The sequence below is a fragment of the Rhinichthys klamathensis genome, unplaced genomic scaffold (assembly GCF_029890125.1).
Source record: "Rhinichthys klamathensis goyatoka isolate OS25496 unplaced genomic scaffold, OSU_Roscu_1.1 h1tg000191l_1, whole genome shotgun sequence".
Classification (NCBI taxonomy): domain Eukaryota; kingdom Metazoa; phylum Chordata; class Actinopteri; order Cypriniformes; family Leuciscidae; genus Rhinichthys; species Rhinichthys klamathensis.
In genome coordinates this window covers 5,978,769-6,003,101 of record NW_026606717.1, presented here as the reverse complement: position 1 = coordinate 6,003,101, position 24,333 = coordinate 5,978,769, and the positions used below count along the sequence as shown (strand labels likewise).

Here is a 24,333-nt window from a genome sequence, read left to right as displayed (position 1 = left end):
CACAGCAATAGCAAATCATAACCATACAATCAATTCTTGACAAAATCAAGTCCTGCACTACATTTTTTCTTGTTTCACTCGGATACAGTGCGTCACAATAGAGAGAAAAGTGTGAACTGCACAGATCACATCGCACCAGGGTTTGTTCACAATTGGCATGTTTGATTTGGTTCAAACGAACCCTGGTGGAATTGCTGTTAGTGCGGTTTATTTGATTAAGTGTGAACGCTGCCATCCAGGCCAAGACCACTGAAAAGGTTCGAATGATACATGAACGCAACACGGACCAAAGGCATGTAAACGAACCAAAAACAGGAAGATGAGACCCTAAAAAAGGTCCGGACCAAACGAACCGAACTACAAGCGTGAACACCCTCAGATAGGCTATAAAAACTGCTGTTGGATCATTTCAATCTGACAGATGAACTGGAACAGCACCTGAATGTTTGTCGTTTCAAATACAAGTTATTTATGTCACCATCTTTGATGTTACTTTAGTCCCTGTCGCTATGGTTACATACAATTGAATCCCAAAAACAGACAATATTGCCGAAAGTCTGAGGTGCTTAGCCTATGTGCTTATGTTGAATAATTAGGGGTTAGGGACTTGAACAAAACTCTATGGGTAATAGTAACGGTGATGCTTTCCTGAGCAATTACATACTGTAACATTATTCCCCATCCCATTCTCAACATTTCTTGATTTTTTTGTCAAAAGTATTGGTGCTTCACTGCCACCTGCTGTTCATTCAATGATAAACAGTTTACATCAAGGATCGCTAGACCTTCGTACCTCGCTTAATACATCTATGACAGCAACTCTAGGATGAGCTTCAAAGAACCTAACAATCCTGGACCATGTCAAATCGTCAGGGAGTATTTCACGTATGAAGAACGGACCCCAGGGATGTTTTTAAACTTCTTAAAACAAAAGTATACCAACTAGCTGTGCATCCACCATTAGTAACAACTTAAGACTGGTAAATGCACATATTTTATTAAGTTTAAATACATAATGAATGAATGAATGTAGTGGGAAAGATGCAAAGTGTATAAACAAGTCATTTGACTTACTGAGCATAAAGACAGTGACGTTTTATTCTTAAACGTTGTGACAGTACATTCATCTTGGCTCCACAAAGAAAGGGTCATCCTCACTCTCGCTCTCATCCAGAAACTCCTCTCGCAAGGGTGACTTCTCTGAAGCCATCGCCTCCATTCGGAGGTCTTCCCTCTTGCGACGCAACCAACGAACCCCGTCTCGTATGCGGCTGAACTTGGCAGAGCGAAGGTGCCAGATGAGGAGAGCGCAGATCAAGATGCTCATCAAAGAGGCTAAACGAGGATAAAGGGTTGCAGGACAGTTTACCACTACATTTTTATAGGAGTCCTTTCATTCAAGTCATTCATCAGTTTATTCAGAGGGAGTTTGACAAGTAGCAAATGCTTAGCTCATAATTAATATGACCTGAATTTATAACAAAGACTTAATAATATGGGTTTAAATACTGTACGAATACTTGTTTTATAAAATATGCTGATTTACAAATTCATTTTATATTTATAGAGGTCCTATTACAAAGTATTGATTTTGTTTTTGGAGTATAATAGAATAGGTTTTCATGCTTGAATGTTAAAAAAATAATAATTCACACATTTTAGATGGTTCCTGACAGACCGGGGAAAGAGGTACTGCAACACGGTTTAGTTCCTGTCTTTATGAAGCCCCTCCTTCCAAAAAGCAGAATGTACTCTGATTGGTTGGCTGTCCAGGCCCTTTTCCATCACTGCAAGTTTCAACACCGTACTAAAGCAACTCAACCAGGCCTCGCCCCTTTGTTTTGCATATGCCTTGGGTGGGAATTATTTAAACGAGGAATTGTGACGTGCGTGTTCCCGGAAGAAAACTTAAAAGGCACAGTATGTAAGCAGGGCTGCAAACTTTTGAGTTTAGCTTGGAGCGAGAATTATGGAAAAACCTTGCATCACAATAAATGTATTGTGATTGTCAAAACATTTGGTAACTAAACAGAATTTCATTAAAGCTGCAGTCCGCAGGTTTTCTTTGTCGCCATCTCTGTTCGAAATCTGCAATTGCAGTCATTTGCAGTCAGTCGGAATTATCAACTTTACGTGAGTTGTACTTCCACACCCTCGACACGGCACAGCGCGGATGAACACAATGTTTGAGGAGAGTGTGCAGCTGTCAGTCACCGCGCCGATGTGGATATTGTCATTCAGAATCACAGATTATTCTTTTTGGAAGTATGACCAACATAAGAATTTTCACCGGAAAATGTCATCTGAATAAGTAAGAAACATCCACTTTTGTTCTGGTTCTGACATTGTAGTAAATCGCGCGGATTAAATCTAACAATCGCTTATAAGTTATCATATCACGCAAAACCGTGCAAATTATACTTTGTTCTCAAATTGTTAATGTTAACAACATAAGCAAGCATTGCGTGACTATGTAATGTCCTTCCGATATGTATCCTTGTTTTCGCATGGGCCGGTTGCAGTCTCTTTTTTTCTGTAGCCACTCCGAAGTCCGAACGAAGTCTTTTGCATTTTACAGCGGGTGAATCTGTTGTCACTGGTGATTGTCGTTTGAACATTTCTGGATCTGCCATCAAATTTATAAGTTTATTTATATGAAGTGCTGTGAGAAAAGCCTATAAATCTCCACCTCCAGCATCCTCACACGCAATATAGCCTACTAGCCGAGACTCCTTTATGTGTACAGATGTGACGTAATGACGCAAACACATGCTCGAATCTCCCGCGGAAATCCACCAGTACCACTGGAATTAAAAACATTATTACAAGCTTACCATTTTGAATCGAGCTAAGGCAAGCAGATAGTTTTGAACACTGGCTGGTTATGTATTTTCTCAAATATGTATTTTGGATAATTTTTAACCCAAAAAAAGCTACGGACTGCAGCTTTAAGTTGATAAGTGACAACATGTTACAATGTTTACAATGGCTGGTAGGCTACTTTTTTATTAGTCCTTAACACAAATTTCACAATTTCAACTCATAATCTTGTTATTTGATTCTGATCTTGATTCAATCGTTTTTATAATAATGTTATAATATGTTTTTAAGATCCGAGTAAAAATACAATAAGTGTAACAGTGCATATATTTAGCAAAATACAAAATATTAGATGATGCAGTGAATGGAATCATGGGACTTGTTGTCTTTACCTCTACAGCTGATAAGCAAACTGACAGAAATCATGTTTATTTCAAGTACTGAATTACTACTAATACACCTCACTTTATTTGATTAATTAAAATTGAGGGGTAACGCAGCGCTGTTTTACATGGTCAAAACAATCACACTAAAAATACGCTCGAATGTGTTGAAACTGAAAGTTATAACGTTGAAACTGAAAGTTGTTATAACACTGTGCGTTCGCTCGGTGGCTGGTATGAGACACTTGTTGCACACCGCAGTAAGCTAGATTGATAATAGAATATCATATTAATAAAAGCTGGATGACTTGTTGCTAAATGGCATGCAGTTCATTTAAAAAAATAAAATAAAATTGTATGGTGGAGAAAACGCTGTATTACTGTTACTACAAATAAAGCTCTTTGACTCTGCTATGTTAGCCGCGTAAAAAAATAGTGTTGTGTCAACACGCATGATACAAACATGTTACTCTCGGTAAATCAAGAAAACAAGAGATTCAAACAATAAGACAAACCGTGTTGAGCTATAACAATGATTTGTTTTCTGATAAAGGTATCCAAACAGTTGTTCACCCGTCTAATAGAACACATAATATATTAAAACATCTTTGGTGTTTCCATGGTTTCTACAGAAGTAAAATCGTAAATGGATTTATATCTTCTTGGAAACATTTGGGATAATATAAGTACAAAAATCAACAAAATATATAACTGTTCTAGTTTGCATATTTTAATCCAAAAATCTTACATATTGTGCCTTTAAGACTACAATTGAGGCATTTCAGGGAGAAAAGCATAATAGGTACTTATTTAATATCAACTTCTTTTGACCAATGAGATCACTAGAATTAGAACAAGTGTTAAGATTAAAGTGTTAAGATTTACCTGTGGCAATGACAAACACTGCCCGACTGAGGGGAGCCCCGTCTGCTGTAAAGTCAATCACAATGGGACTGGTCACTCTGTCTGAGGATATATTCACCTAAAACCACAGACGGAGAATGAGAGAATTGTAGAATGTGTGCAGTTTAACCTGGACAGAAGCAGCGTGATCATTTCAGCTTAATATATGAATATTTTTTTACACTACTGTTCAAAAGTTTGGGATAGGTAAGATTTAAAATGTTTTTGAAAGCAGTGATCACCCAAGATGTATTTATTTAATCAAAACTCAGAAAAACCATTAATATTGTGAAATAATAATTGGTGAGACAACCTGTCACTCGCATCACATCGAACTACAATGATCCAATCAATTTCCAATGGACAAAATCAAGTCCCGCCCAACATTTGTTATACCGACTTTTAAAATGTAATTTATTTCTGTGATGCAAAGCTGAATTTTAAGCATCATTACTCCAGTCTTCAGTGTCACATGATCCTTCAGAAATCATTCAAATATGCTGATTTGCTGCTCAAAAAACATCTCTTATCAATGTTGAAAACAGTTGTGCTGCCTAATATTTTTGTGGAAACCATTTTTTTCAGGATTCTTTGAAGAATAGAAAGAACAGCATTTATATGAAATAGCACTTTTTTATTTTATAGACATTATAAATGTCTATACTTTCACTTTTGTTCAATTTCTTGATGAAAAGTAGAAAAAAAAAAAAACTTACTTCAACTTTTGAACAGTAGCATATTAATCTTGTGTTAGTTTTATTATGCCAAAATCATCTGCATTATATTGTGTGTATATATATATATATATATATATATATAACCTCTTAAAGCCGTTAGCCATTACTAAAACATACCTGCTGGAGCACTTGCTGATATCCATGGGCCTGAACCTGCAGCTGAAGTGTGCCTGGAGCCACGAGAGTGGTGAAGTGACCCTGACTGTCAGCATGAACAGTCACAGAACCGTTCACCATCACAACAGCATCCGACACCGGGCGGCCTTTACTGTCCCTCACAAAACCACTCAGACTTCTGTGAACCTTCAGAGACCAAATATGAGGAAAACATAGGTTTAAATGAGTTTAGGTTGCTTGAAAATATGGCTGGCTATATTCTGAGAAGATGAGAAAGTTAGTTCGAGCGTGTCCACCTCCAGCAGCATGCGGAAAAGAGGCATTCTGTTTTCCATCCACATCGAGAAGAGCTGATGTTCAGGTGGGAACAAACAACAGCCAGTGTACACTGTGATCTCAGGGCAAACACCCACATCCAAACTGAAGTCCTGAAAGAGAAACATTTGTAGTTTCTTAAAAAAGACATACAACACGGAATATGCAGAAAATGAGATTTGAGAGCTTCAGTGGAGGGAAAGATTTTTGGATAATGTTTGATTTAACTGGGCTAAATGACAATTTTCATTTTGGTGAACTAGAGCGAACACTTGATCATTTTAAACAGTTCTGCCTCATTCAGCACACAAGTTGTAACTTGGGGCTCCGTTTATACTTGGTAAGATGTGTTTTGGTTGATCGGATCACAAGTAGAAGAGGGAGACACATTCCCGTTCACACCTGGTGCTTTAATCCTTCTCTTTTGTCCACTTTCAACCACTTCTGTCCTGATTTCTTTGAGGGGAGGGTCTATGGAATTTTTCTGATCTTTCGATCTAATGGATGAAATAATCGAATGCAATTTACATATGAACGCGACCGAAAAACATACGGAGAGCTGCAGCTTTGGTTTCTGCTCTGACAGTCGCAAGACCACACCAAACACTGTTAAGTGTGTGTTAGAAATCAGGAATGGTGAGAGAATAGCCTGGTTAAAACCAGACCATTCTCAGTTGTAACTGAGTTATGGTCTGGCAAAGCGTCATAGACAAATCATTTCCAGAGGGGCGTCACCAACGGACGTCGCCGATAGACCTTAACCCAATCAGAGCGATGAAGGAGATGACGTATGCAGAGCGGCGGAGAAACATCTCCGAGTGTTGTTCTTTGCTCGGTTTTTAACAAAAAGGAAACGTTCAAATCGCTTAAAACAGACGCTATAGCTGATTCGAACGAGTGATGTTCGACGGCGGCATCCATCTTTGTAATGTAGGCTACAAAATCTGCTTCAAAATCCCAGCGCTGTCGTCATCGTGTAAAGCCCGCCCCAACGTTTCTGATTGGTGCCTCGATTTCGACGGATTGGAAATGGGTTTGAATGAGCTCTTTGCCAGACTAACTTTCAGAGCAAATCTAAATTTGCCGGAAGTTGTCTGGATTTTCCCAGGCTAGTGAGAGAACATTGGTTTGAAGATGAAAAACGTACCAAGTACAAACTTGGGTCTCCAGCCAACAAAGTTTAAATCCCGTCTGGCTAGCACACTTCCTAAAACGTTTTTCGCATTAGGTCAGTAGACGGAGAGCAGGCGGTCTTTAAGTGGCTGTTCGAACACATGCGCGTTTACACTACGAAAGCAATCGGGTTGAGTGGGTTTTTAATACCTCTGGAAGTGGTTGAAAGTAGACAAGCTCAACTTTTTAGACCCCGTTTACACCTGTATTTAGCGTCGTCCACTTGTGATCCGATCGACCAAAACGCATCTTAATACCAGGTGTATCAAGGCCCAGCATGGCCAAAATGGATCAATTAATATATGTAATTTGATGTTAAATACACTAATGAGTCACAACAAGCAAGTCATAAGCGACACGTCACGACAAGAACAATATCTACAAACATGAAAAAAAAAAAATCTGCCATTCAGACAGACAATCTCAAATGATTCCAATACCTTCATACTGCCAGTGTGAGAACTGAAATCCGCACCCTTCAGGATCCCTCCTGGGATTTTCTCTGTTGAGTTAAAGAATGATAGAGTCATCTTCATATCATGTTTTGTGATTTTTTTGCTATGTAATTTTAGCAGTATATTCTTTTAATCTTAAAGTCTTTTCAACATTACCTGACTTTTTTGTACATTTCATGTTACCCAAGTGCATGAAAGGATGACTTCTGGCATACAAGGAAGCCAAATATCTCAACGTCTCCTCGTTTTGTTCTGGGTAAAAATCAGAAGCCCAATATAAGCCCAATCACTCATAAATTAACTGTGCAGGATCGTTTATATAACAGAGTTTAATACTTAAGAGTTAGGATCCTTAACACAACGAATAAGTAATAGTAATATATATAAACAAATATTGTGCTGTTGGTTACCATGCTGATTAGGTCTGTCATATGGATACGTGGCCAGCAGAGAGCCTCCCTCCAGCACTACTGAGAGAGAGAAACCCCCTCCATAAATCAGATCCATCACTGAACGGGTCTCTGGCTGCACTGATTTATTACCTAAGTATAAATACAAATGTCATATTCACTGACCACTTCACAAGATTTTGTTAATGACATCATTTCAATGCAGAGTGTTGACTGACCATAGAAGAAATCAGTATCCAGATCTATTCCACGAGCATTGGTGTGCCCCACACTGGAAGAGCAGACTCCTTCATGTGCCTGCTCCCTACCATCAGGGTTCACACACGGGAGAATCAGGATCCTGCTCCGGTCAATCAGCTAAGTGGAAGGACACAAAAACTGTATTGATGACAGGTACACAAACTCTGTTCCAAAACCTAGTATGCTGCCGACTTGAACGGCATCATAAATGCACACCAGACGCACTGGATGTCCCAAAAGATAGATGCCGCCGCCTTTTGGGCCAATTCTAAAGGCCCGGTCACATTTAATATTCCACTGCGAAATTTCATGGACGAAATCCAGTCATTTCAATCTGTGTGATCAGGAGTTTTGCGTAAGGCCAAAAAGAGTTCCCCAAGCAGATTTCACTTGTGTTCAAGTTGGTCATCCAAATTCATTGGATTCACCAACAGAAATCATCTTTGGTTTGAAAGTGACTTCTACATGAGCTGCGCTTCATACATTGCTAAACTTTTCACAATGGACCTTTTTTTGTTAGCAAAATCCAGCCAAAAATTGTTAAATGTGACCGCACCCTAAGACAACATTGCAAAATCAGTCACAGTGAAGATTAAGAATGTAGTATAGTTAAAAAATATGTTAATTGTGTGTGTGTGTGTGTGTATATATATGTGTGTGTATATATATATATATATATATATATATATACACACACACACTAATTAAATTCAACACTGTAAAGTATACAATTAAAAACCAGGAACTTTTGCAATATTTCGGTGTGCCATGTTTTTTTTTAGCTTAACAACATGCATGCCATTCAGACTTGTTGTCAATGAAGAGTGTTCCCAATCTATGGGACATGGTGATAGGGGGTATGCGAAGGGAGGAAAATTATATTTCAATGCTGTCTTTTTTTTCCCCGCTCGCAAACATTTTGCACTCCCTCTGGAAACTTTCCGTTCACTCACACAACTTTTGTGAGCAAACGCAGCGCTGGTGTTGGAAATATAAGGTGAGAGTAACAACTATATTTCATTGTTTTTACAAGAGGACACAATGTTTTGTGAAGCTTGCCTTGGTGATGGCGAGATTCCTGCGATAGTTGAGGCAGAGAACAGAAGCAAACTCGAGCAGCAACTCTGGACCTGCTGCCGCATCACCATGGACTCCAGCCACAAAACGGATCTTGGGCTCGGCAGGTTGAGACATCTTCAAATTGCCAGCGATCTCAAGGGCCCATATAGTTCTGAACTCAGTGCTTTGACCCAAACTGACCCCAGGAGAAAAAAAAGTGACGATTTAAACAATGACATTTAAAGTTTCACAACGTTTACCTAACTCCATTCAATAAATTCTCAATAAAAACTTATTTTGCATCACATAACTACAAAAATGTGAGTGATGCTTGGCTAGGGTGTTCGGAGTGGGTGTTAGCACATTGGTATAGCAGGTGGGTACTCAATATCTCATTCTCCAAGTTCTCAGCAAGCGCCGCCAACCACCTGATAAAGACCCATCTTCAGGATTACATACCTGTACAGCCGTGTGATGCGAGGGAAGGTTAATGTCAGTCCTCTCAGGAACTCGGAGCGTTCCCTGTAGGTTCGGTACTCCAGGGTCTGAGCAGGAAGAAGGCCGCGGACCATCTGATCCAGCCCGCCAGGGACTAAAAGCTGCTCCACCAGTTTCTCAAAGTCCTTCTGTTCTACTCTAGATGGCTGCAATGCATCTCTGGTCAGCTTAAAGTCCACCTGCTCCACCCGAGACTTCAACACCCGGACAGAAGCCGACATTGGAGTATAACTGGGGGAAAATAGCACAAGAAATGTAATGGCTGACCCATTTTATAACTGGGAGAATTCTGTTCATTTCTTGTGAAGGGTAAGGTCTCACTCTGGAGCAGAGGCTGTGAGATGATAAGAACCAGGAGCCAGGGGTCTCCAGTATTGGCCTGTGCTGCTGGTATGGACTTGATGACCTGAGCCTTCCACCACGACCGTGGCATTAGCAATGCCTTTGCCAGAATGACCATCAGTCACCATACCCCTCACAAACATATGAACCTGACACACAAACCATGCAAATGTTTAAACTGAATAGCTTACCCAAAATACAATGATCAAAAATGAATCACCTGCTGTATAAACTGTAAGAGCGCTTTGTGATTCTTCTCCCAGTATTCTGAGAGCGAATCCTCCGGCGGGAGCAGCTCACAGCTCAGACCAATGCTAACGGCTAAAGTGTCAGTGCCTTGATACGCCCAAGTCAGCATATCAGTTCCTACCAGTATGCAGAAGGCAAAAACAATGTTGATTTCTGTGTGAAACAGGATACTCAACGTAGAAGAATATGTACTGAGGAACAGACAAATAAGACAAAATATAATAAAATTTTAAAAAGTACACATTACTGTTCAAATTTTGGGGTCAGAATCAAGATATATATATTTTTAGAAAAACAAATTCAACTGATCTGAAGAGACAGTAAAGACATTGGTTAGAAAACTCAAAAGAACATTTTTTTTTTTTTCATTTAAAGAATCCTGAAAAATAGTGCATCACTCTTTCCACAAAACAATTAAGTAGCACAACTGTTTTCAACATTGATAATAAGCAGCAATGTTTCTTGAGAGCATCAAATCCACAGGCTACCTTTCGGCGTAACCTACGCTCTCTCCCTCTCGCTTATCCTCTATGGTTTCATCCTCACTTCCTTCACCCGCTCAGTTTTCAGCACTGGACAATAACAGTGCGACTGACACTCTTTGCTCCACTCTAACGTCTTTAGACAACTTTTGCCCCCTTTCATCCAGACCAGCCCGCGCCACACCCTCTGCCCCCTGGCTGTCTGATGTTCTCCGTGAACATCGCTCTGGACTCAGGGCCGCAGAGAGGAAGTGGCGCAAGTCAAAAAATTCTACTGACCTTAGTTTGTATCAATCTCTCCTCTCTTCCTTCTCTGCAAATGTCTCCACTGCTAAAACAACAGTCTACCACAACCAAATTAGCAATTGTTCTGACTCCCGCACACTCTTCAAAACCTTCTCTTCTCTCCTTTGCCCCTGGACTGTTCCCTGCCTATCTCAATTCGTGCAGCTGAGTCTTTAGCCATTTTCAAAAGATGTCTAAAGACACATCTTTTTCACCAGCACCTGACCAATTAATACTAGCACTTGCCTATTCTATTTGTTTTTCTGATAAAAAAAAAAAAATGTTTTAACTGTACTAGACTAACTGAGACTTGTTACAGCACTTGTATATTGTTGCCCTCTTGCTGGTCTGATTGCTTCTATTGTTCTCCTCAGTTGTAAGTTGCTTTGGATAAAAGCGTCTTCTAAATGATTAAATGTAAATCAGCATATTAGAATGATTTCTGAAGGATCATGAGACACTGAAGACTGGAGAAATGATGCTGAAAATACAGCACTGAATTAAGGGTAATGTAAATACAGGTATTTTCTTTAATAATGACTTTGATCAGCGATTATGCTTCAGTCTGACCTGTAACCACAGGACGACGGTGCTTTGTGTCTTTTTTCTCTCTGGTTCTTGACACGTCACAAGATTGGGGCTCTTGAAAAGCCTGAGATTGCTGGAAACAAGAAAACGAGTCAGTGAAACTACATTTTAAACAATTCATGATATATACAGCATCCAAAATACACACCAAATAAAAGGCTTCTGCAACGGATTTAAACATTTTCTCATCAGTGGAGTCAATGGAACTCGGATACACGACTCCCCTAAACCCTGGAGACAACAACGGCAGTTCAGTTTTAAAAATGTTCATTAACATTGAGAAACTTAAGACTGCCACTTTCTATACCTCCACGTATACTTGCAGACAGCACAAAGGAATGGGCCTTGATCCAGTTTATCACTGCTTGAGTTTCTGCTTCAACAGTATTCTTCGATTGTGACTGTTCAGGGAAATTTGCATTCAGGTCAACACGGTGACTATTACTGTGTCCAATAATACTCCGGTCTCCTGAGACCCGTTCCTTGTGAGCTACGAGAAGAAAATTAGTGTAAATACAGAAGAGAACAATTAAACAACCTGCCAGTTTGTTTTGCTTGTACCTTTTAGCGCGAATTCATACCCATCTGGGTTCATGGAAGGCATGACGTGAATTCTTGTGCTATTGACCAGACGCGTGACCAATGGATCTTTGTCATAATTGCGGCACAAATATTCAACCAGGTTTAGGAGAATCTCACGACCGATAAACTCGTTTCCATGCAGGTTACCCACAAACATGACCTCTGGTTTGCCTGGTTAAAGTAAGGGGAGGTTTTCATAGAGACGCATTAATGTAAACTAGCAGTCAAAAGTTTGGATATTTTGAGGTTCTTGAAAGTCTCTTCTGCTCACCAAGGTTGCATTTATTTGATCAAAAATACAGCAAAAAAAGAAACGAAAAAAATAAAAAAAACTGTTTAAAGTTGTTTTTAAATGCCATTTATTCCTGTGATGGCAAAGCTGAATTTTCAGCATCATTACTGCAATCTTCAGTGTCACATGATCCTTCAGAAATCATTATAATGTGCTCATTTGTTGCTCAGGAAAGATATCTAATTATCAATGTTGAAACATGATACACTACCATTGAAAAGTTTTGGGTATTTAAGATTTTAAAAGAAATGAGTACTTTTGATTCCATTTAAATTAATACTTAGAAATATTTTGCAACATTTGAAATTGAAATTAAATTGATCAAAAGTGACAGTAAAGGCATTTATAATCAATGCTGTTCTTTTGAACAGTCTAGTCATCAAAAAATCATTAAATATTAAAACAAAATATTAACAGTAAAACTGTTTTCAACATTGATAATAATGACATAATTAATAATTGAGCAGCAAATCACCATATTAGAATATTTCTGAAGGATAATGTGACACTGAACACTGAAGCTGAAAATTCCGTTACAGGAATAAAATTACATTTGAAAATATATTTATATATAAAAACTTTTGTAATATTTCACAATATTTATTCTATTTCTGATCAAATAAATTCATAAGAGGGTGCATAAGAGTTAGGAAAATTATTCCTAACTTTTGACTTTGTGTACATACACATATAAATAATATAAAAATGTGACTGTATGCAATTGCACCTTGCTGACCAACACTAGGATTGGTGGAAATCTCCATCACATAAAGATTCCTGCCCTGCACTGATCGTCCAACAGAGTTCAGATAAGTGATGGATGGATAGATAGCACTAAACAGTTGCAACATCATCTCCATTTCATCATAACTATGATATTGGAATTCCAAAGACTGGATTGGATATTTTGAGGTGGGAGGCCCTGGTGTGCTCAGATCTTCTTTGGTCACCATGTGTCGTTCAGAGTGATCTAACATTAACATTTCCTCTACCGGTTCCTCAAGAGTGAAGTTTAGCAGTGTGGCTTTGCCTTCGATCACCGGCACATTCTTCACAGTATTTGAAAGGTACCTGGAGGAAACATGAACAATTCCATTAAAATGGATTAATTCCATCTCATCATTTTACTTTTAAGCATCTACACATAATCACCCAGGTGAGCTAGCAGTGATGTCATATCTCCCAGGGAGCAGCAGGCGATAATAATCACCAAACATCCAGCTTGTGATGTTGTGATCAATTCCAGAAACAGAGATTGTTGCATCTGGGAGACCAAAGCCTGATCTGGTCATTACGAAACCTCTCACACCAATATGAGCCTTAAACAGAAGTAAAATAAGATTTGATATCATTAAAAATAATAATAATTTAATTAAATTGTGGACAATGGTTCCACACAAAGGAAACATGTTATCTCAACTGAAATGCTTTATGTAGAATGAAATGAACGACTCAATTTGACTTGTCCAATAACTTGACTGAATCAAGTTATTTTGAAGGAAACTGTCAGCTAGTGGTGGGCGCTTTCGAAACACTGATTTAGAAACAAAATATTGGTAAAGGTTTTGAAGCAGTGGTTCAAAGCGCGTATCAAACTGCCAAAGTCACCCGTTTCAGTAAACAAGGCATCGTTACGTCATAACAGTTTCAAAATTTCAATGGTTTACTGCTGGAGGGGCGGTGATTTCTGTGAACCCATGAATCATGTGGATTACTGAGATCGGCAAACCATTGAACAAATGTCTGTGGGCTTTACCTGATCTCTGATCAGTTTGATACATTTTAATTAGACACTAGTATAATTAAAAGGAATAATATTTATTAATAGTCTCTTTATTTGCCTCTTTAGCTGAGTCATCCATGGAACAATCAAAACAAGCCCTGCCATTGATAAAAGAACACATATTACAGACACTTATTAGATGATTAGTTAATTGCATTTGATAGATAATACTTTCAATAAAGCATTTGCAATGGGTTTGTAAAAGGTTTTTTTATACATGTTTGGCCTGAGTTGTTGCATTTACACTGTTCTGACCAGCGTGTGGAGTTTCGAACGCTTCGACGCAGTGAATCATTTTGCGAAGCAATTGGTTGAATTGATTCGAAGCTTTTCAAAGCTCATTTCTCCCATTACTACTGTCAGCTAACAATACATTTTCTTTACACATATGAGGTTAAGTTAGGTGTTGGCATCCATAAGAAGTTACTGGTTACATCTATAGCAATCCTGAGTTTAGTTCAAGTAGATGGAACAAGCAGTAGGCCATTCTACACACTAAACATCCCAATCAACTCACTTTCTGTATGTAGGTAAGAAGGGCTTCCTTGTTGTTGGTCCACTCTGTGTAAAGCTGAGAAGCTGGTGGATACTTGCAGCAGCTGAATTTAAAAGTGACTTCAAAACAGTTCCCTTTGAGGTAGTTGAAATCCTGCATTCCCCCTGCAACACCAAACCAAAGTTCAATGGAGTTTCACTTAGTTAAAATACCTAACTTTTATGTCCAACAGTTTGTGATACCGTCTCCGAAGCTTTTGTTAGGATCAACCGGACAGTCAGGATTGTCCATGCTCATAATGGGATGGTTCTCAGTGTAGGTTAGTGCTATATGGTGAAATAGGTCTTCATCGGCTGTCAGCCCTGGGCTTGCAGAAGAACTGTCATCAAAAGGGAAGCTGGCCCCCACCGAGCCCCCATGTAGACTACCAGACAAGACAAACCTTGAAAAGACGACAAAGAGCCAGAAAACCTGGTGAGAAAACACTTCTTGTGAAAAGATTTGACTTGTTCTCTTGCTTCTGATCTGAGATTTTCACATTACACCACTGAATAATTCATGATTCATTTTTTTTCTGGGCCAGTTTAAAACGTAATGCCAATTTCTCTTAAAATCTAGTTAACTCTGATGTGAACATTTTTGTGGTGCATACAGTCCAGTATTACTTTTTTTAAAATAGGTTTTATTAATATTTTGAATGAAACCTAAGGTTATCCCAAAAATAAAAATTCTGTCATTATTTACTCACCCCCGTGTCACTCCAAACCTGTAAGACTTCCGGTCATCACCGGATCACAAATGAAGATCTTTTTAACGAAATCGGAGCAATTTATGTCCCTCTATTGACAGCCTACGCTTCAAAAAGTTCATAAAGAGATCATAAAACTAACCCATATGAATTGAGCAGTTTAGTCCAAATTTTCTTAAGAGACACGATCGTTTTACATAATAAAACAGATTGAATAGGCTATTATTCACATATTAAAATTAATCAACGAACTCACACATCGGTAAATGGAAACTCATCGCTTGACTTGTGAGAACCGAGGTTCATTCTCGTGGTTTAAGCCTAAATTCAATCTGTTCCTCAAAAATTTAGTGTCTCTTCAGAAAATTTGGACCGTTTATATGGATTAATTTACGATGTCTTTATGAACTTTTTGAAGCGGTGTCAGTTGCGTAGCTGTCAATGGAGGGCCAGAAGTCATTTTCATTAAAAATATCTTATTTTGTGTTCAGAAGATGAACGAAAGACATACAGGTTTGGGGGTGAGTAAAACATGAGGGTGAGTAATGACAGAATTTTCCTTTTTGGGTGAACTAACCCTTTAAGTTCATTTTTAACCCTTTAAAGACCTCACCAGGAAAAAAAGTGATGGAATTTTTTTTATTTTTTGCATTTCTTATCTACTTATGTTGCTAGTAACCACACTCGATGTATTTTTTTTCAACATCCCATAATTTTTTTAATATCAGCCTCTACCAAATGGTTGATGTCACTTAATGGTAAAAAAAAAAAAAAAAAAAAAAGTACCTGAATTCATACTATGAAAATCAGAAATGTGAACTATAATACTAATTTATTTAAAAACAATCAAAATGAAATATTTTTGTATATTAAATCTTCTTTATTTATTGAAGTATGCCATTAAATATTTCAGGTTTTCATTTTAACACCGGAAATTATGTTTTCTTGTTTTTTAACAATAAACAAAATAACTAAAAGTAACAAAACCAAAAACATTACATTCTTTCTGCATTCAAAAACTAAAAAAAAGAAGAAGCAAAAGATAGTAATATAATGGCATTTTAGGCTTTTATGTTTCAAGAAACATGCCGTCAAGTCTGGTAGAGCAACAGAATCTTTTTTTCTTTTGCCCATCATAATTTATGATCAAAACCCTTTCTAATCTTGACAAAACACATTGTCAGAAAGGTCTGAGTCTCAAGGTTCCATATTTTGTGACAGAAATGATATTTGGACAGAAATTGATTAATTTGTTACAGCAAAATGCATACAATTAAATTCAATGGAATGTATGTCACCCGGGGGCTATTTTTGGTATTATGCCTAAACAAAATCTCATGGGAACTTCAATTTTTTGTGATATCAACTTCAAATTTGGAACACAACTTGGTTAGATATATGGCTTTGATTTTATAGTAATTTTATAGTAAAAAATATTTAGTTAATTTAAAACATCCATGCTTTTACTTCAGCAATAATCTGATGAGTGTTTTCTTTAAAACAAGACCAAACTTGGGTCTATATTCCAAAGCATTCTTGTATTACAACCAAGTTTTAATAGTGCATTGTAATGTCCATTCTCAAAAAGGGGGTGACAGTTAACCATTATGTGCCAAATCAACCGTTTGGTTGAGCATATTTTTGAAAAAATATTAAAAACATACTTAAATTTTTTCATGGCACCAAGTAACATAATTTTGTAAAGTTAGGGCTCTTACAGTGTAATATGTAAAAAAAAATGCTTAACTTACAAAATTTCACCAAAACCAGTTCACATGGCAGTGATTTATTTGTTTCTGACATCCATGTTAGAAAAAGTGTTGTGACAAGTGCTGTTGATAGAAAAAGTGTTGTGACAAGTGCTGTTGATTGACACTATGACATCTAGTGGATTTTTATGGGATAACATACCTCAAACAGATGGTAGAGATGGCTCAATCAGTTTGAGTTAAGTTAGGTACTCCTCTCAATAAAATATAACGTGACTCAAAATGTGCTCAACCATTTGGTCGAGCATGCAGTTAATCGTTTTTTTTCTTAATTATCTGTTAGTGCTTCAATAAAATTATCTCAGTAAGGCAACCGTTGTCCCTCTAATATTTGTATTTCATTTCAGCTTTATTTCAATTAACAAAAATGTTTTAATAGTTTTAGAAAAATATAAGAGGCTATTAATGGAAAATGATTTCAATAAATAAATAAATAAATGACTACATAAAATATTAAAACTACACGGCAAACAACTTACTTTTTTTCAAGAATCCATCTCATAACAGCCGTGACCTCCGGTGTATCATCTGAAGTCTTGCTGGAGGGCTTATCCTGGTCTGGGAAACTCTTGTCGAGGTCATAATGTTTGGCATTCTCGCGGCCTTCAGCACTTCCAGTGCAGTCACCCTCCAACGCGCGCTCAAATCCGTCAGGATTCATGCTGGCCATTATATAGATGTCCGTTCGGTTCACCAGCTCCGTCACTCTCCCATCACGGCCATACTGAGTCAACAGGTACTCAATCAGATACACTAACACCTGCCTTGATAAAGCCTCGTCCCCGTGGATGTTTCCCACATACTTGAACCTGGGTTTGCCCGGTACGTCCGTACTCGGATTCGTTGTTATTCTCATGACCCAAAGCTCCCTTCCCTCGACAGACTGTCCGATGCTCGCGAGGCGGCAAATATGCGAGTATTTGAGAGAAAAACTCTGAAGAAGGTCGGTCATGGCGGCGTAGTTGTAATATCCCAGGTATGTTTCTTCATTCACTTTGTTGGTGTGTCTCAAACCAAGTATTTGGTGCGGAACTATTAAAATATGCGGCAAAATGAGCCACAAAATATGCATTGCGCCGCGTTTGTAGTGGTTTGCGAACAATTGACATTTAAAAATAACCTTTTGTTTGTCGTTTTATTCAGTTTTTTTGTTGCGCTATTACAAAATTGGTCTTCATTTGGTCTGCAAGTTAAACCCTTTGAATCAAAATTAGGGACACTAATAGATTCCACTTGGCTTAATCAGTAGAAAATTGGTTTGCACAGGGCCAAACTAAAACGATGGATTAAACCACTGCCGTTTAAGGGGTAGTTGGCAAACGTCCATAACATTTTTGACCATTAAAATATATATATTTTTTAATTAAATGTATTAATGAAAAGTTTATTTTAGTACACTGTGTATTTGGCTGTATTTGGTCATAATGATTTTTTTAAACTGTTTATTCTTTTAGCTTTTATTTGCTGTTACCTTGCATAATGAAGCCGGGTAGTTCGAAATTGCCACCATGTACCCTTAAATAAGGCACTTTTTGAGGGGAGAGCCATTTGTAGTGGTGTAAGAAACCACAGTGTGGGATTAAATGAGTGCACTCATTTAATCCCACAATGCACTCTAATAATAACTAATTAACGAATACCCATAATACACTGAGGGTCGCGCCGAATGAACTGCTGGGCTGCGTCTGAATCGCATCCTCTCTTGAGTAGGTACTTGAATAAGTAATTCACGACGGCTAAAAAAGTACATTCTATACCATGAGTGTGAATAATCTGGACGTACATCGCCATGTTGCTCTTATCACGTGACCTACCAGCGTCAGTTGCGTTGCTTCACTGCCATTCACAAATCCTCTCCCGTGGCCTCATGGGATAGTAAAGTGTCCATCGTATGCACACCTCAGAAGCTTGCCGGAAGAAGTTGGTCATCCGGGTTCTTTTTGGCTACTCTTTTATGAGTACTGTTAATTCAGACATACTTCTTTTGTAACATACTGTTGTCCACCAGGTGAAGCATGCGATTTCAGATACAGCCCCGCCCCGGTCTCAAAAGAAGATGGCGTCCGCAGCTGCATCATCCATCCATCCAGTTTCCAAAAATATTGTCATTACTACTGGAGCTGCTTGCTATGTTTCAAATTGTTATTAAACGGCAAGCACAAACTATACAAAAGCTGCACCCTTCCGGCGCACCCAGTGTCCGAATTCACTCCTTCAAGTGAACTATATCAGTGGACTAATGTAGAACAGTGAATGAGGCTATAGGGGGCGAATTTGAACACAGCCTTGGAGACTTTCCAGGTAGTCTCTAAATAATATGCGCGGATAATGCTGCTGTAACGGGAGCAGCCGAGAGAGAGAGAGAGAAAGAGAGTCTCTCAATTGCATGTAATATGAAGTCATGAAAATCGCATGTTTAAAATGTGAAAACTTAGTTCAAAATAGTTTTAAATGGAGTGCACCATGTTACACTCTAGGATGCTGTTTAAAATGGCATTTAAACACCTAGTGCTGTCGGTTTTTTTGAAACTTTTGCCCCCGATATATGATGATCTTCTTCCAAAGACCCACTTCCTAAAATATAAATGCTGCTATTTAATTTTATATTAAATTGTAATTGTAAAATTTTATAAATATATTACAATATAAATAAATGTTGTTTCCAAATATTTAATTATTTGTTTTTATACGATAACTGCACGAAACTAAGAGAAATGATATGCTGCACAGTATACGTTAGGTTAAGATTAGTTTTATTTCTTGCTGTTAAAATATGGCTGTCACTAATCTCATCATTTCAGATCAGTATTTCTATAGACCCTCTAGTTCCCTCTTGTGGTTACTGGGGTCTCCACAGTGATACAACTGCATATATTTTTTCCCAATATCACTCAGTTGATAATGTTGAAAAATTAAACATAGGTGGATGCTTGAAGAAGCAGAAAATAAACTCTTTACAATTCCAATTTGTGTTGTGTTTGTTACATTTGTAATGTCTAACATTATCACCTATCCACTTTACTCACCGTAAATTTTTTTTTTTTTGATGTATCAGTATCCAAAAGGTAATTTAGTTTAGTGGATTACAATTTTGAAAACAAAAATACTTATACACATAATTGAATTAGAGGTCTTGCTATGTTGATATAGATAGAACAAAAGGCTGTCCTTGTCATGCTTTAATGTAAATTCTTCTGACACATTGTATCTTTTCACTTCATTTAATTTTAGACAATTCATTACACCTTCTCATTTTATGCTCATCTGTGAGAGTTGAATGTTAGTCCTAATGTTCATGTAAGGTCAGGAAAGATCCACACACTACAGTCAGCTGATATCAAGTATTCTGTTTTTGTGTTTCCTCAGATTTTATACTCATGTTCTTTATTCATCAAAAATCGTACAGATGTTGACCATGAAAACTGCAATGGCTACGATCATGATGATCAAGTCATGACGAAAGTAGAGCAACGCTCCCAGCTTCACACCACGTCCGTCCGGCTGGAATCATACAGGACTTTTTTTTTCTGCGGTTTTTATCTCATCGTTCCTGCCGTCAATAGTTTGTCTTTTTTTCCTCGTGTAGTGGGTAAAAAAAAGTGCTGTGGACTTGTTACATTGGTGTAGCACCAGTATACCAGCCTGCCGTCCTGGTCAACAAACCGTCTTGCATGGCTGGAAACGGAGGGATGGAGGAAGTGGAGGATTTAAGGGCTCAGAAGGAGGAAGAGGGGAGGGAAGAGAGGAAGGACACGGCTGGCTCCTCTCAGTGCTGGATCCTACGGATAGACTGGATCTGAGGGGTCTGAGCATGGCAGCCGTACTCCTTGTAGTTCCTGTACTCGCCTCCGTGGCAGTCGCACTCCACAATGTACTGGTAACCACGGTAACCAGGATACTGGTAGCATACAAAGCTAGAGAAATAGGAACACAGCATGTTACCATGGAGGCCAAGTGGAGCATTTGAAGTCTCAAACGTTGACGAATGCAGTGACGCAAGCCCGAACCGAAGCACTCGCGCTCCTTTCTCGCATGCAGATCAAAAGCAACATAAGAGCAGGAAGCCAGAACGCTAGCCACTGTTTTGGGCCAAAATTCTGACCCAAACAAAATAATCAGACGATCAAAATCCATTGGAGCAATCGTACTCACGCGCCACTCATGACTTGGATGGAGCCGATCTCGTTGTTGCACCATCCCATAGCCTGCAGAGAGGGGTAGTCACCACACACCTCCCACTGCTTTCCACTCATGTTCTTACACTCGAAAAGCATCATACGGGAATCCTTGTGCATCTGTTTCAGAATGAAGAACAACATTTTGAATTGATAAAATGGGTTCACTTTCGGTTCATGACTTGGAATTTGGCCACGTCTCACAGGACGTTGAATTGGGATGAACGAAAATGCAAATGGAAATGGAATTTACTGCAGTGCAATTTAAAGAGATTTCACGCTTCACACAACTGTGTAATACTTAAAATAAACAAGATATTGCATTCTGGGAAATGTTCTTCCATCATGCTCCATAAAATGACCATGAAAATAAAAGTTGAAATAAATAATCTTAGGCTTTTCAAACATTGATTTTTAATAGATTTATATTTTTAATAAAATATTTTTTGTTGCTTTTTTAATACATACTTCAGATTTATATTTCTAATATTCTTGATTATACCCCTTTTGTGTATCATAACATATATGTAAATTGTAAATAATTAAAATAATAATAAATCTAAAAATAAAGATGACTTTTCATTTTTTATATAAATATATATATTTATATATACAAATATTTTGGACTTATATTTCCAAACAAAAATTATTATGCCCCTTACATGTATATAGGTCATTCATATTGAAAAATGAAATGTAATTTTAATTATGCTTCCTGGAACCTGTGTGCTAGCTCAATTCAAATTAAATTGTTCTCAATTCAATTCTGAATGGCGCATAGCCCTAATTTTTATTATCAGTACCTCTCTCATAATGCTGCTTTTGCACGTCCTGATTTTGCATTGCTGTCTGAAAATGTAGTCCTATCCCAACCCCTAAACAAAAATGTTATCCCTAAAATCAGAGGGAAATTATAGGTTAATAACACTGATGTAGAAGAACCTAATTCTGGTTTTAAGTCTAAACTTGACATAAACTGTAAACTTGTCCCTCAAATCTGATTGGTTGATTAGAATGTTGTTCCAGGATCAACAAAGATGGTGATCCAGAAACATGTTGCACTTGGTGAAATCCGGTTCTGCCCTGCTTTTTTAATGCCATCTATCTACACTCACTATGACAAACACATTTCAGAAATAGTGATGATCGGAAAGTCTATTGGAGGGTGTATTTCGTGTTCTGGTGCAGATGGTCTCACTCACAGCAGAACAGATGGGGCGGAAGGACATCAGCCTCTCAATGCGATAGGCATTGCTTCCACTCCAGGCCTCCCAGCATGGGTAATCTCCCTTCTCCAGGATGAACTGCTGGCCATTGAAGGTAGAGTGCTCAAAACCTATCCAGCTAGAGTCACAAGAGGCAATTAGGACAAGGGTTGGAGAGAGGAAGAGAGATTTACTTCTGTAATCATAGAAGTGTGCTTTTACTCACGCGCCACACTCCACTTTCAGGGAGCGGACGGTCTCCATTCCGAACTCCATGATGTTCTGGCAGCAAGCGGTGAATTCGCAACGCCTGCCCTGGAAATGCTCCTGGTCATAAACGGTAATCTGGGAAAGAAAGAAAGAAAGAAACAGTATCTTTCGTTTAGCATGTTGAACATCATTCACCTAAAAGTGAAATCACTTACTCTCCCTCAGGTTGTTCTAAACCTGTATAAGTTTATTTCTTCTGTTGAACACAAACAAAAATATTTTAAAGAATACTAGTAATCAAACAGTCGATGGACCCTATTGACATCCGTAGTAGGGAAAAAAATACTATGGAAGTCAATGGCTACCGTCCACTGTCTGGTTACCAACACTCTTTAAAATATCTTCTTTTGTGTTCAACAGAAGAATGAAAAACATGAGGGAGAGTAATTGATGACAACATTTTTATTTTTGGGTGAACTATCCCTTTAAATACCCATTTAGTTTAGAAACATTGCCCCAAACTGCATTTTACTTAAATATGAATTAAAATAATTTTAAGTTAATTAATTTAAAATAAAATAAATCACTATGGGCCTACCTTCCATGGTCCCATGGGCATTGACATAGGGTTTGTCAGAGCCATTGTTTCAGATATATCAGCGCTGACTGACCTGGATGCAAGGAATCAGACAGTCGTGTCAGAAGTATACAACACTGTTGAACATGTACCCACAAAAAGACATGCTAAAATAAGTGTTTTTTTCCCAAATGGCCAGAGCATTTTTTCAATTGTTTTCAATGGGAGCGTCGTGACGAGGAGCTGAGCCCTTGGCATTCCCCCCCCGGATGCCGAGAATTGAAAAATGTTCAACTTTGGTTAAAACATGCTTTTCAACCAGCCGTCCAACCCACACATTGATAACAACAAGCACATCTGTTCATCCAAAACAAATGCCAGTCAGAACAAGTAGGCCTAAGTTACATTTCAGCTTTATAAAAACGCTTTGGTGGACACACGGCTAACTTGTTTTTACAGTGAGAAAAAAAGGACAAGTGCTTGTTATAGATAATGGCATGTAAAGTATTCCATGTATGACAAGCCTGAACACTGTTGGATCAATTAAACCGAGTGGCTTATATTACTGTCTTATGGACGTCAGGTCTGCTAATTAAAACCTCTTGTTCAAATCCCCGGTTGACATCTCATAAATATCTCCCCTATCATAATTATAATTTAGCATGTCTGATTGTATCAGTGGATCATTGTTTGATAAGTCATTCTGCATAATTAATCCTCACTATGGTGTTCCAAGCTGGTTTAATCACTATCTGGTTTAGAGTTGGCAGAGGTACAGGGTTTACCAGACTTACCCAACAGAATGAGCTGTGTGCGTTGAGGGGAATCCAGCACGCGGTCTCCTGCTCAGGCATCTGTGGGGCTATTTATACAGACGCCGCTTCAATGGGGCTCCCTCATTCACAGACCCCGGCTGCGGTCAGCACTTTGCTTTGGATGCCTTTTGTTTCTGTCCTGAGCTGTAGTCCTTTCTTTCCTCCGCACACTCTTCACAATGAAGGGATCTCCACCAATGAGGGGCCATGGAGACGTGTGGCAGCCGTATGGCCTATGTTACGCTACCTGAGGATCACTTCACTTTTACACTGCTTGAGGAAGCAATGCATGCTAATATCTCATTTTATGTGAATTGCCTATAAGGTTATATGATATGGTTATATTATAACTTGAGATTTTCTTTTCAGGCCCTGCAAATTTGCATGAAGGACAATAGGTCTATAAGTTGCAGTAAATTAAATTACATTAGAAACTTTTGCAAATGATTTCTCAAAGTTACATTTTTGGAATGAGGAACATTATATACTGTGTGTTTTAACAGTGTTACCAATTGAAGTATTTTTTTTTTAAGTTGATCCAACTGTTCGCTTTTTACAGTGTATTTAGGATTGCACGGACTCTATAAGGAAAATATTATATTCAAAACAGCATAAGAATTCATAG

General features: G+C 38.2%; 2 protein-coding genes across 2 annotated transcripts; both read right to left on the bottom strand.

Annotated features, from left to right (window-relative positions):
- Positions 1–1,045: 1,045 nt before the first annotated feature.
- cpdb (carboxypeptidase D, b) lies at positions 1,046–17,906 on the bottom strand. Its single transcript, XM_056262221.1, has 21 exons — positions 17,206–17,906; positions 14,452–14,651; positions 14,231–14,373; positions 13,083–13,249; positions 12,658–13,001; positions 11,618–11,809; positions 11,364–11,546; positions 11,205–11,287; positions 11,039–11,129; positions 9,673–9,818; positions 9,432–9,601; positions 9,072–9,341; positions 8,613–8,808; positions 7,532–7,670; positions 7,314–7,445; positions 7,060–7,155; positions 6,889–6,950; positions 5,257–5,388; positions 4,961–5,146; positions 4,089–4,185; positions 1,046–1,335 (listed from the first exon to the last, which is right to left on the bottom strand). Exons 1-21 carry the CDS (start codon positions 17,796–17,798, stop codon positions 1,124–1,126), a joined length of 3,834 nt encoding a protein of 1,277 aa, XP_056118196.1. The 5' UTR covers positions 17,799–17,906; the 3' UTR covers positions 1,046–1,123.
- Positions 17,907–20,063: 2,157 nt separating this feature from the next.
- cryba1b (crystallin, beta A1b) lies at positions 20,064–23,812 on the bottom strand. Its single transcript, XM_056262213.1, has 6 exons — positions 23,688–23,812; positions 22,915–22,987; positions 22,333–22,451; positions 22,104–22,245; positions 20,879–21,021; positions 20,064–20,640 (listed from the first exon to the last, which is right to left on the bottom strand). Exons 2-6 carry the CDS (start codon positions 22,957–22,959, stop codon positions 20,493–20,495), a joined length of 597 nt encoding a protein of 198 aa, XP_056118188.1. The 5' UTR covers positions 22,960–22,987; positions 23,688–23,812; the 3' UTR covers positions 20,064–20,492.
- Between the last annotated feature and the right edge of the window lie 521 nt (positions 23,813–24,333).

Excerpts from the sequence above, each read along its gene's own strand:
- cpdb (XM_056262221.1), bottom strand. The coding sequence starts at position 17,798 with ATGCATATTTTGTGGCTCATTTTGCCGCATATTTTAATAGTTCCGCAC. Across the intron at positions 14,652-17,205 it reads AGATGGATTCTTGAAAAAAA|GTTTGTCTTGTCTGGTAGTC; the intron begins GTAAGTTGTTTG and ends CGTCTTTTCAAG. Across the intron at positions 1,336-4,088 it reads AGTGTTTGTCATTGCCACAG|CCTCTTTGATGAGCATCTTG; the intron begins GTAAATCTTAAC and ends ATCCTCGTTTAG.
- cryba1b (XM_056262213.1), bottom strand. The coding sequence starts at position 22,959 with ATGGCTCTGACAAACCCTATGTCAATGCCCATGGGACCATGGAAG. Across the intron at positions 21,022-22,103 it reads TCCGCCCCATCTGTTCTGCT|ATGCACAAGGATTCCCGTAT; the intron begins GTGAGTGAGACC and ends ATTCTGAAACAG. Across the intron at positions 20,641-20,878 it reads ATCCAAGTCATGAGTGGCGC|CTTTGTATGCTACCAGTATC; the intron begins GTGAGTACGATT and ends CTATTTCTCTAG.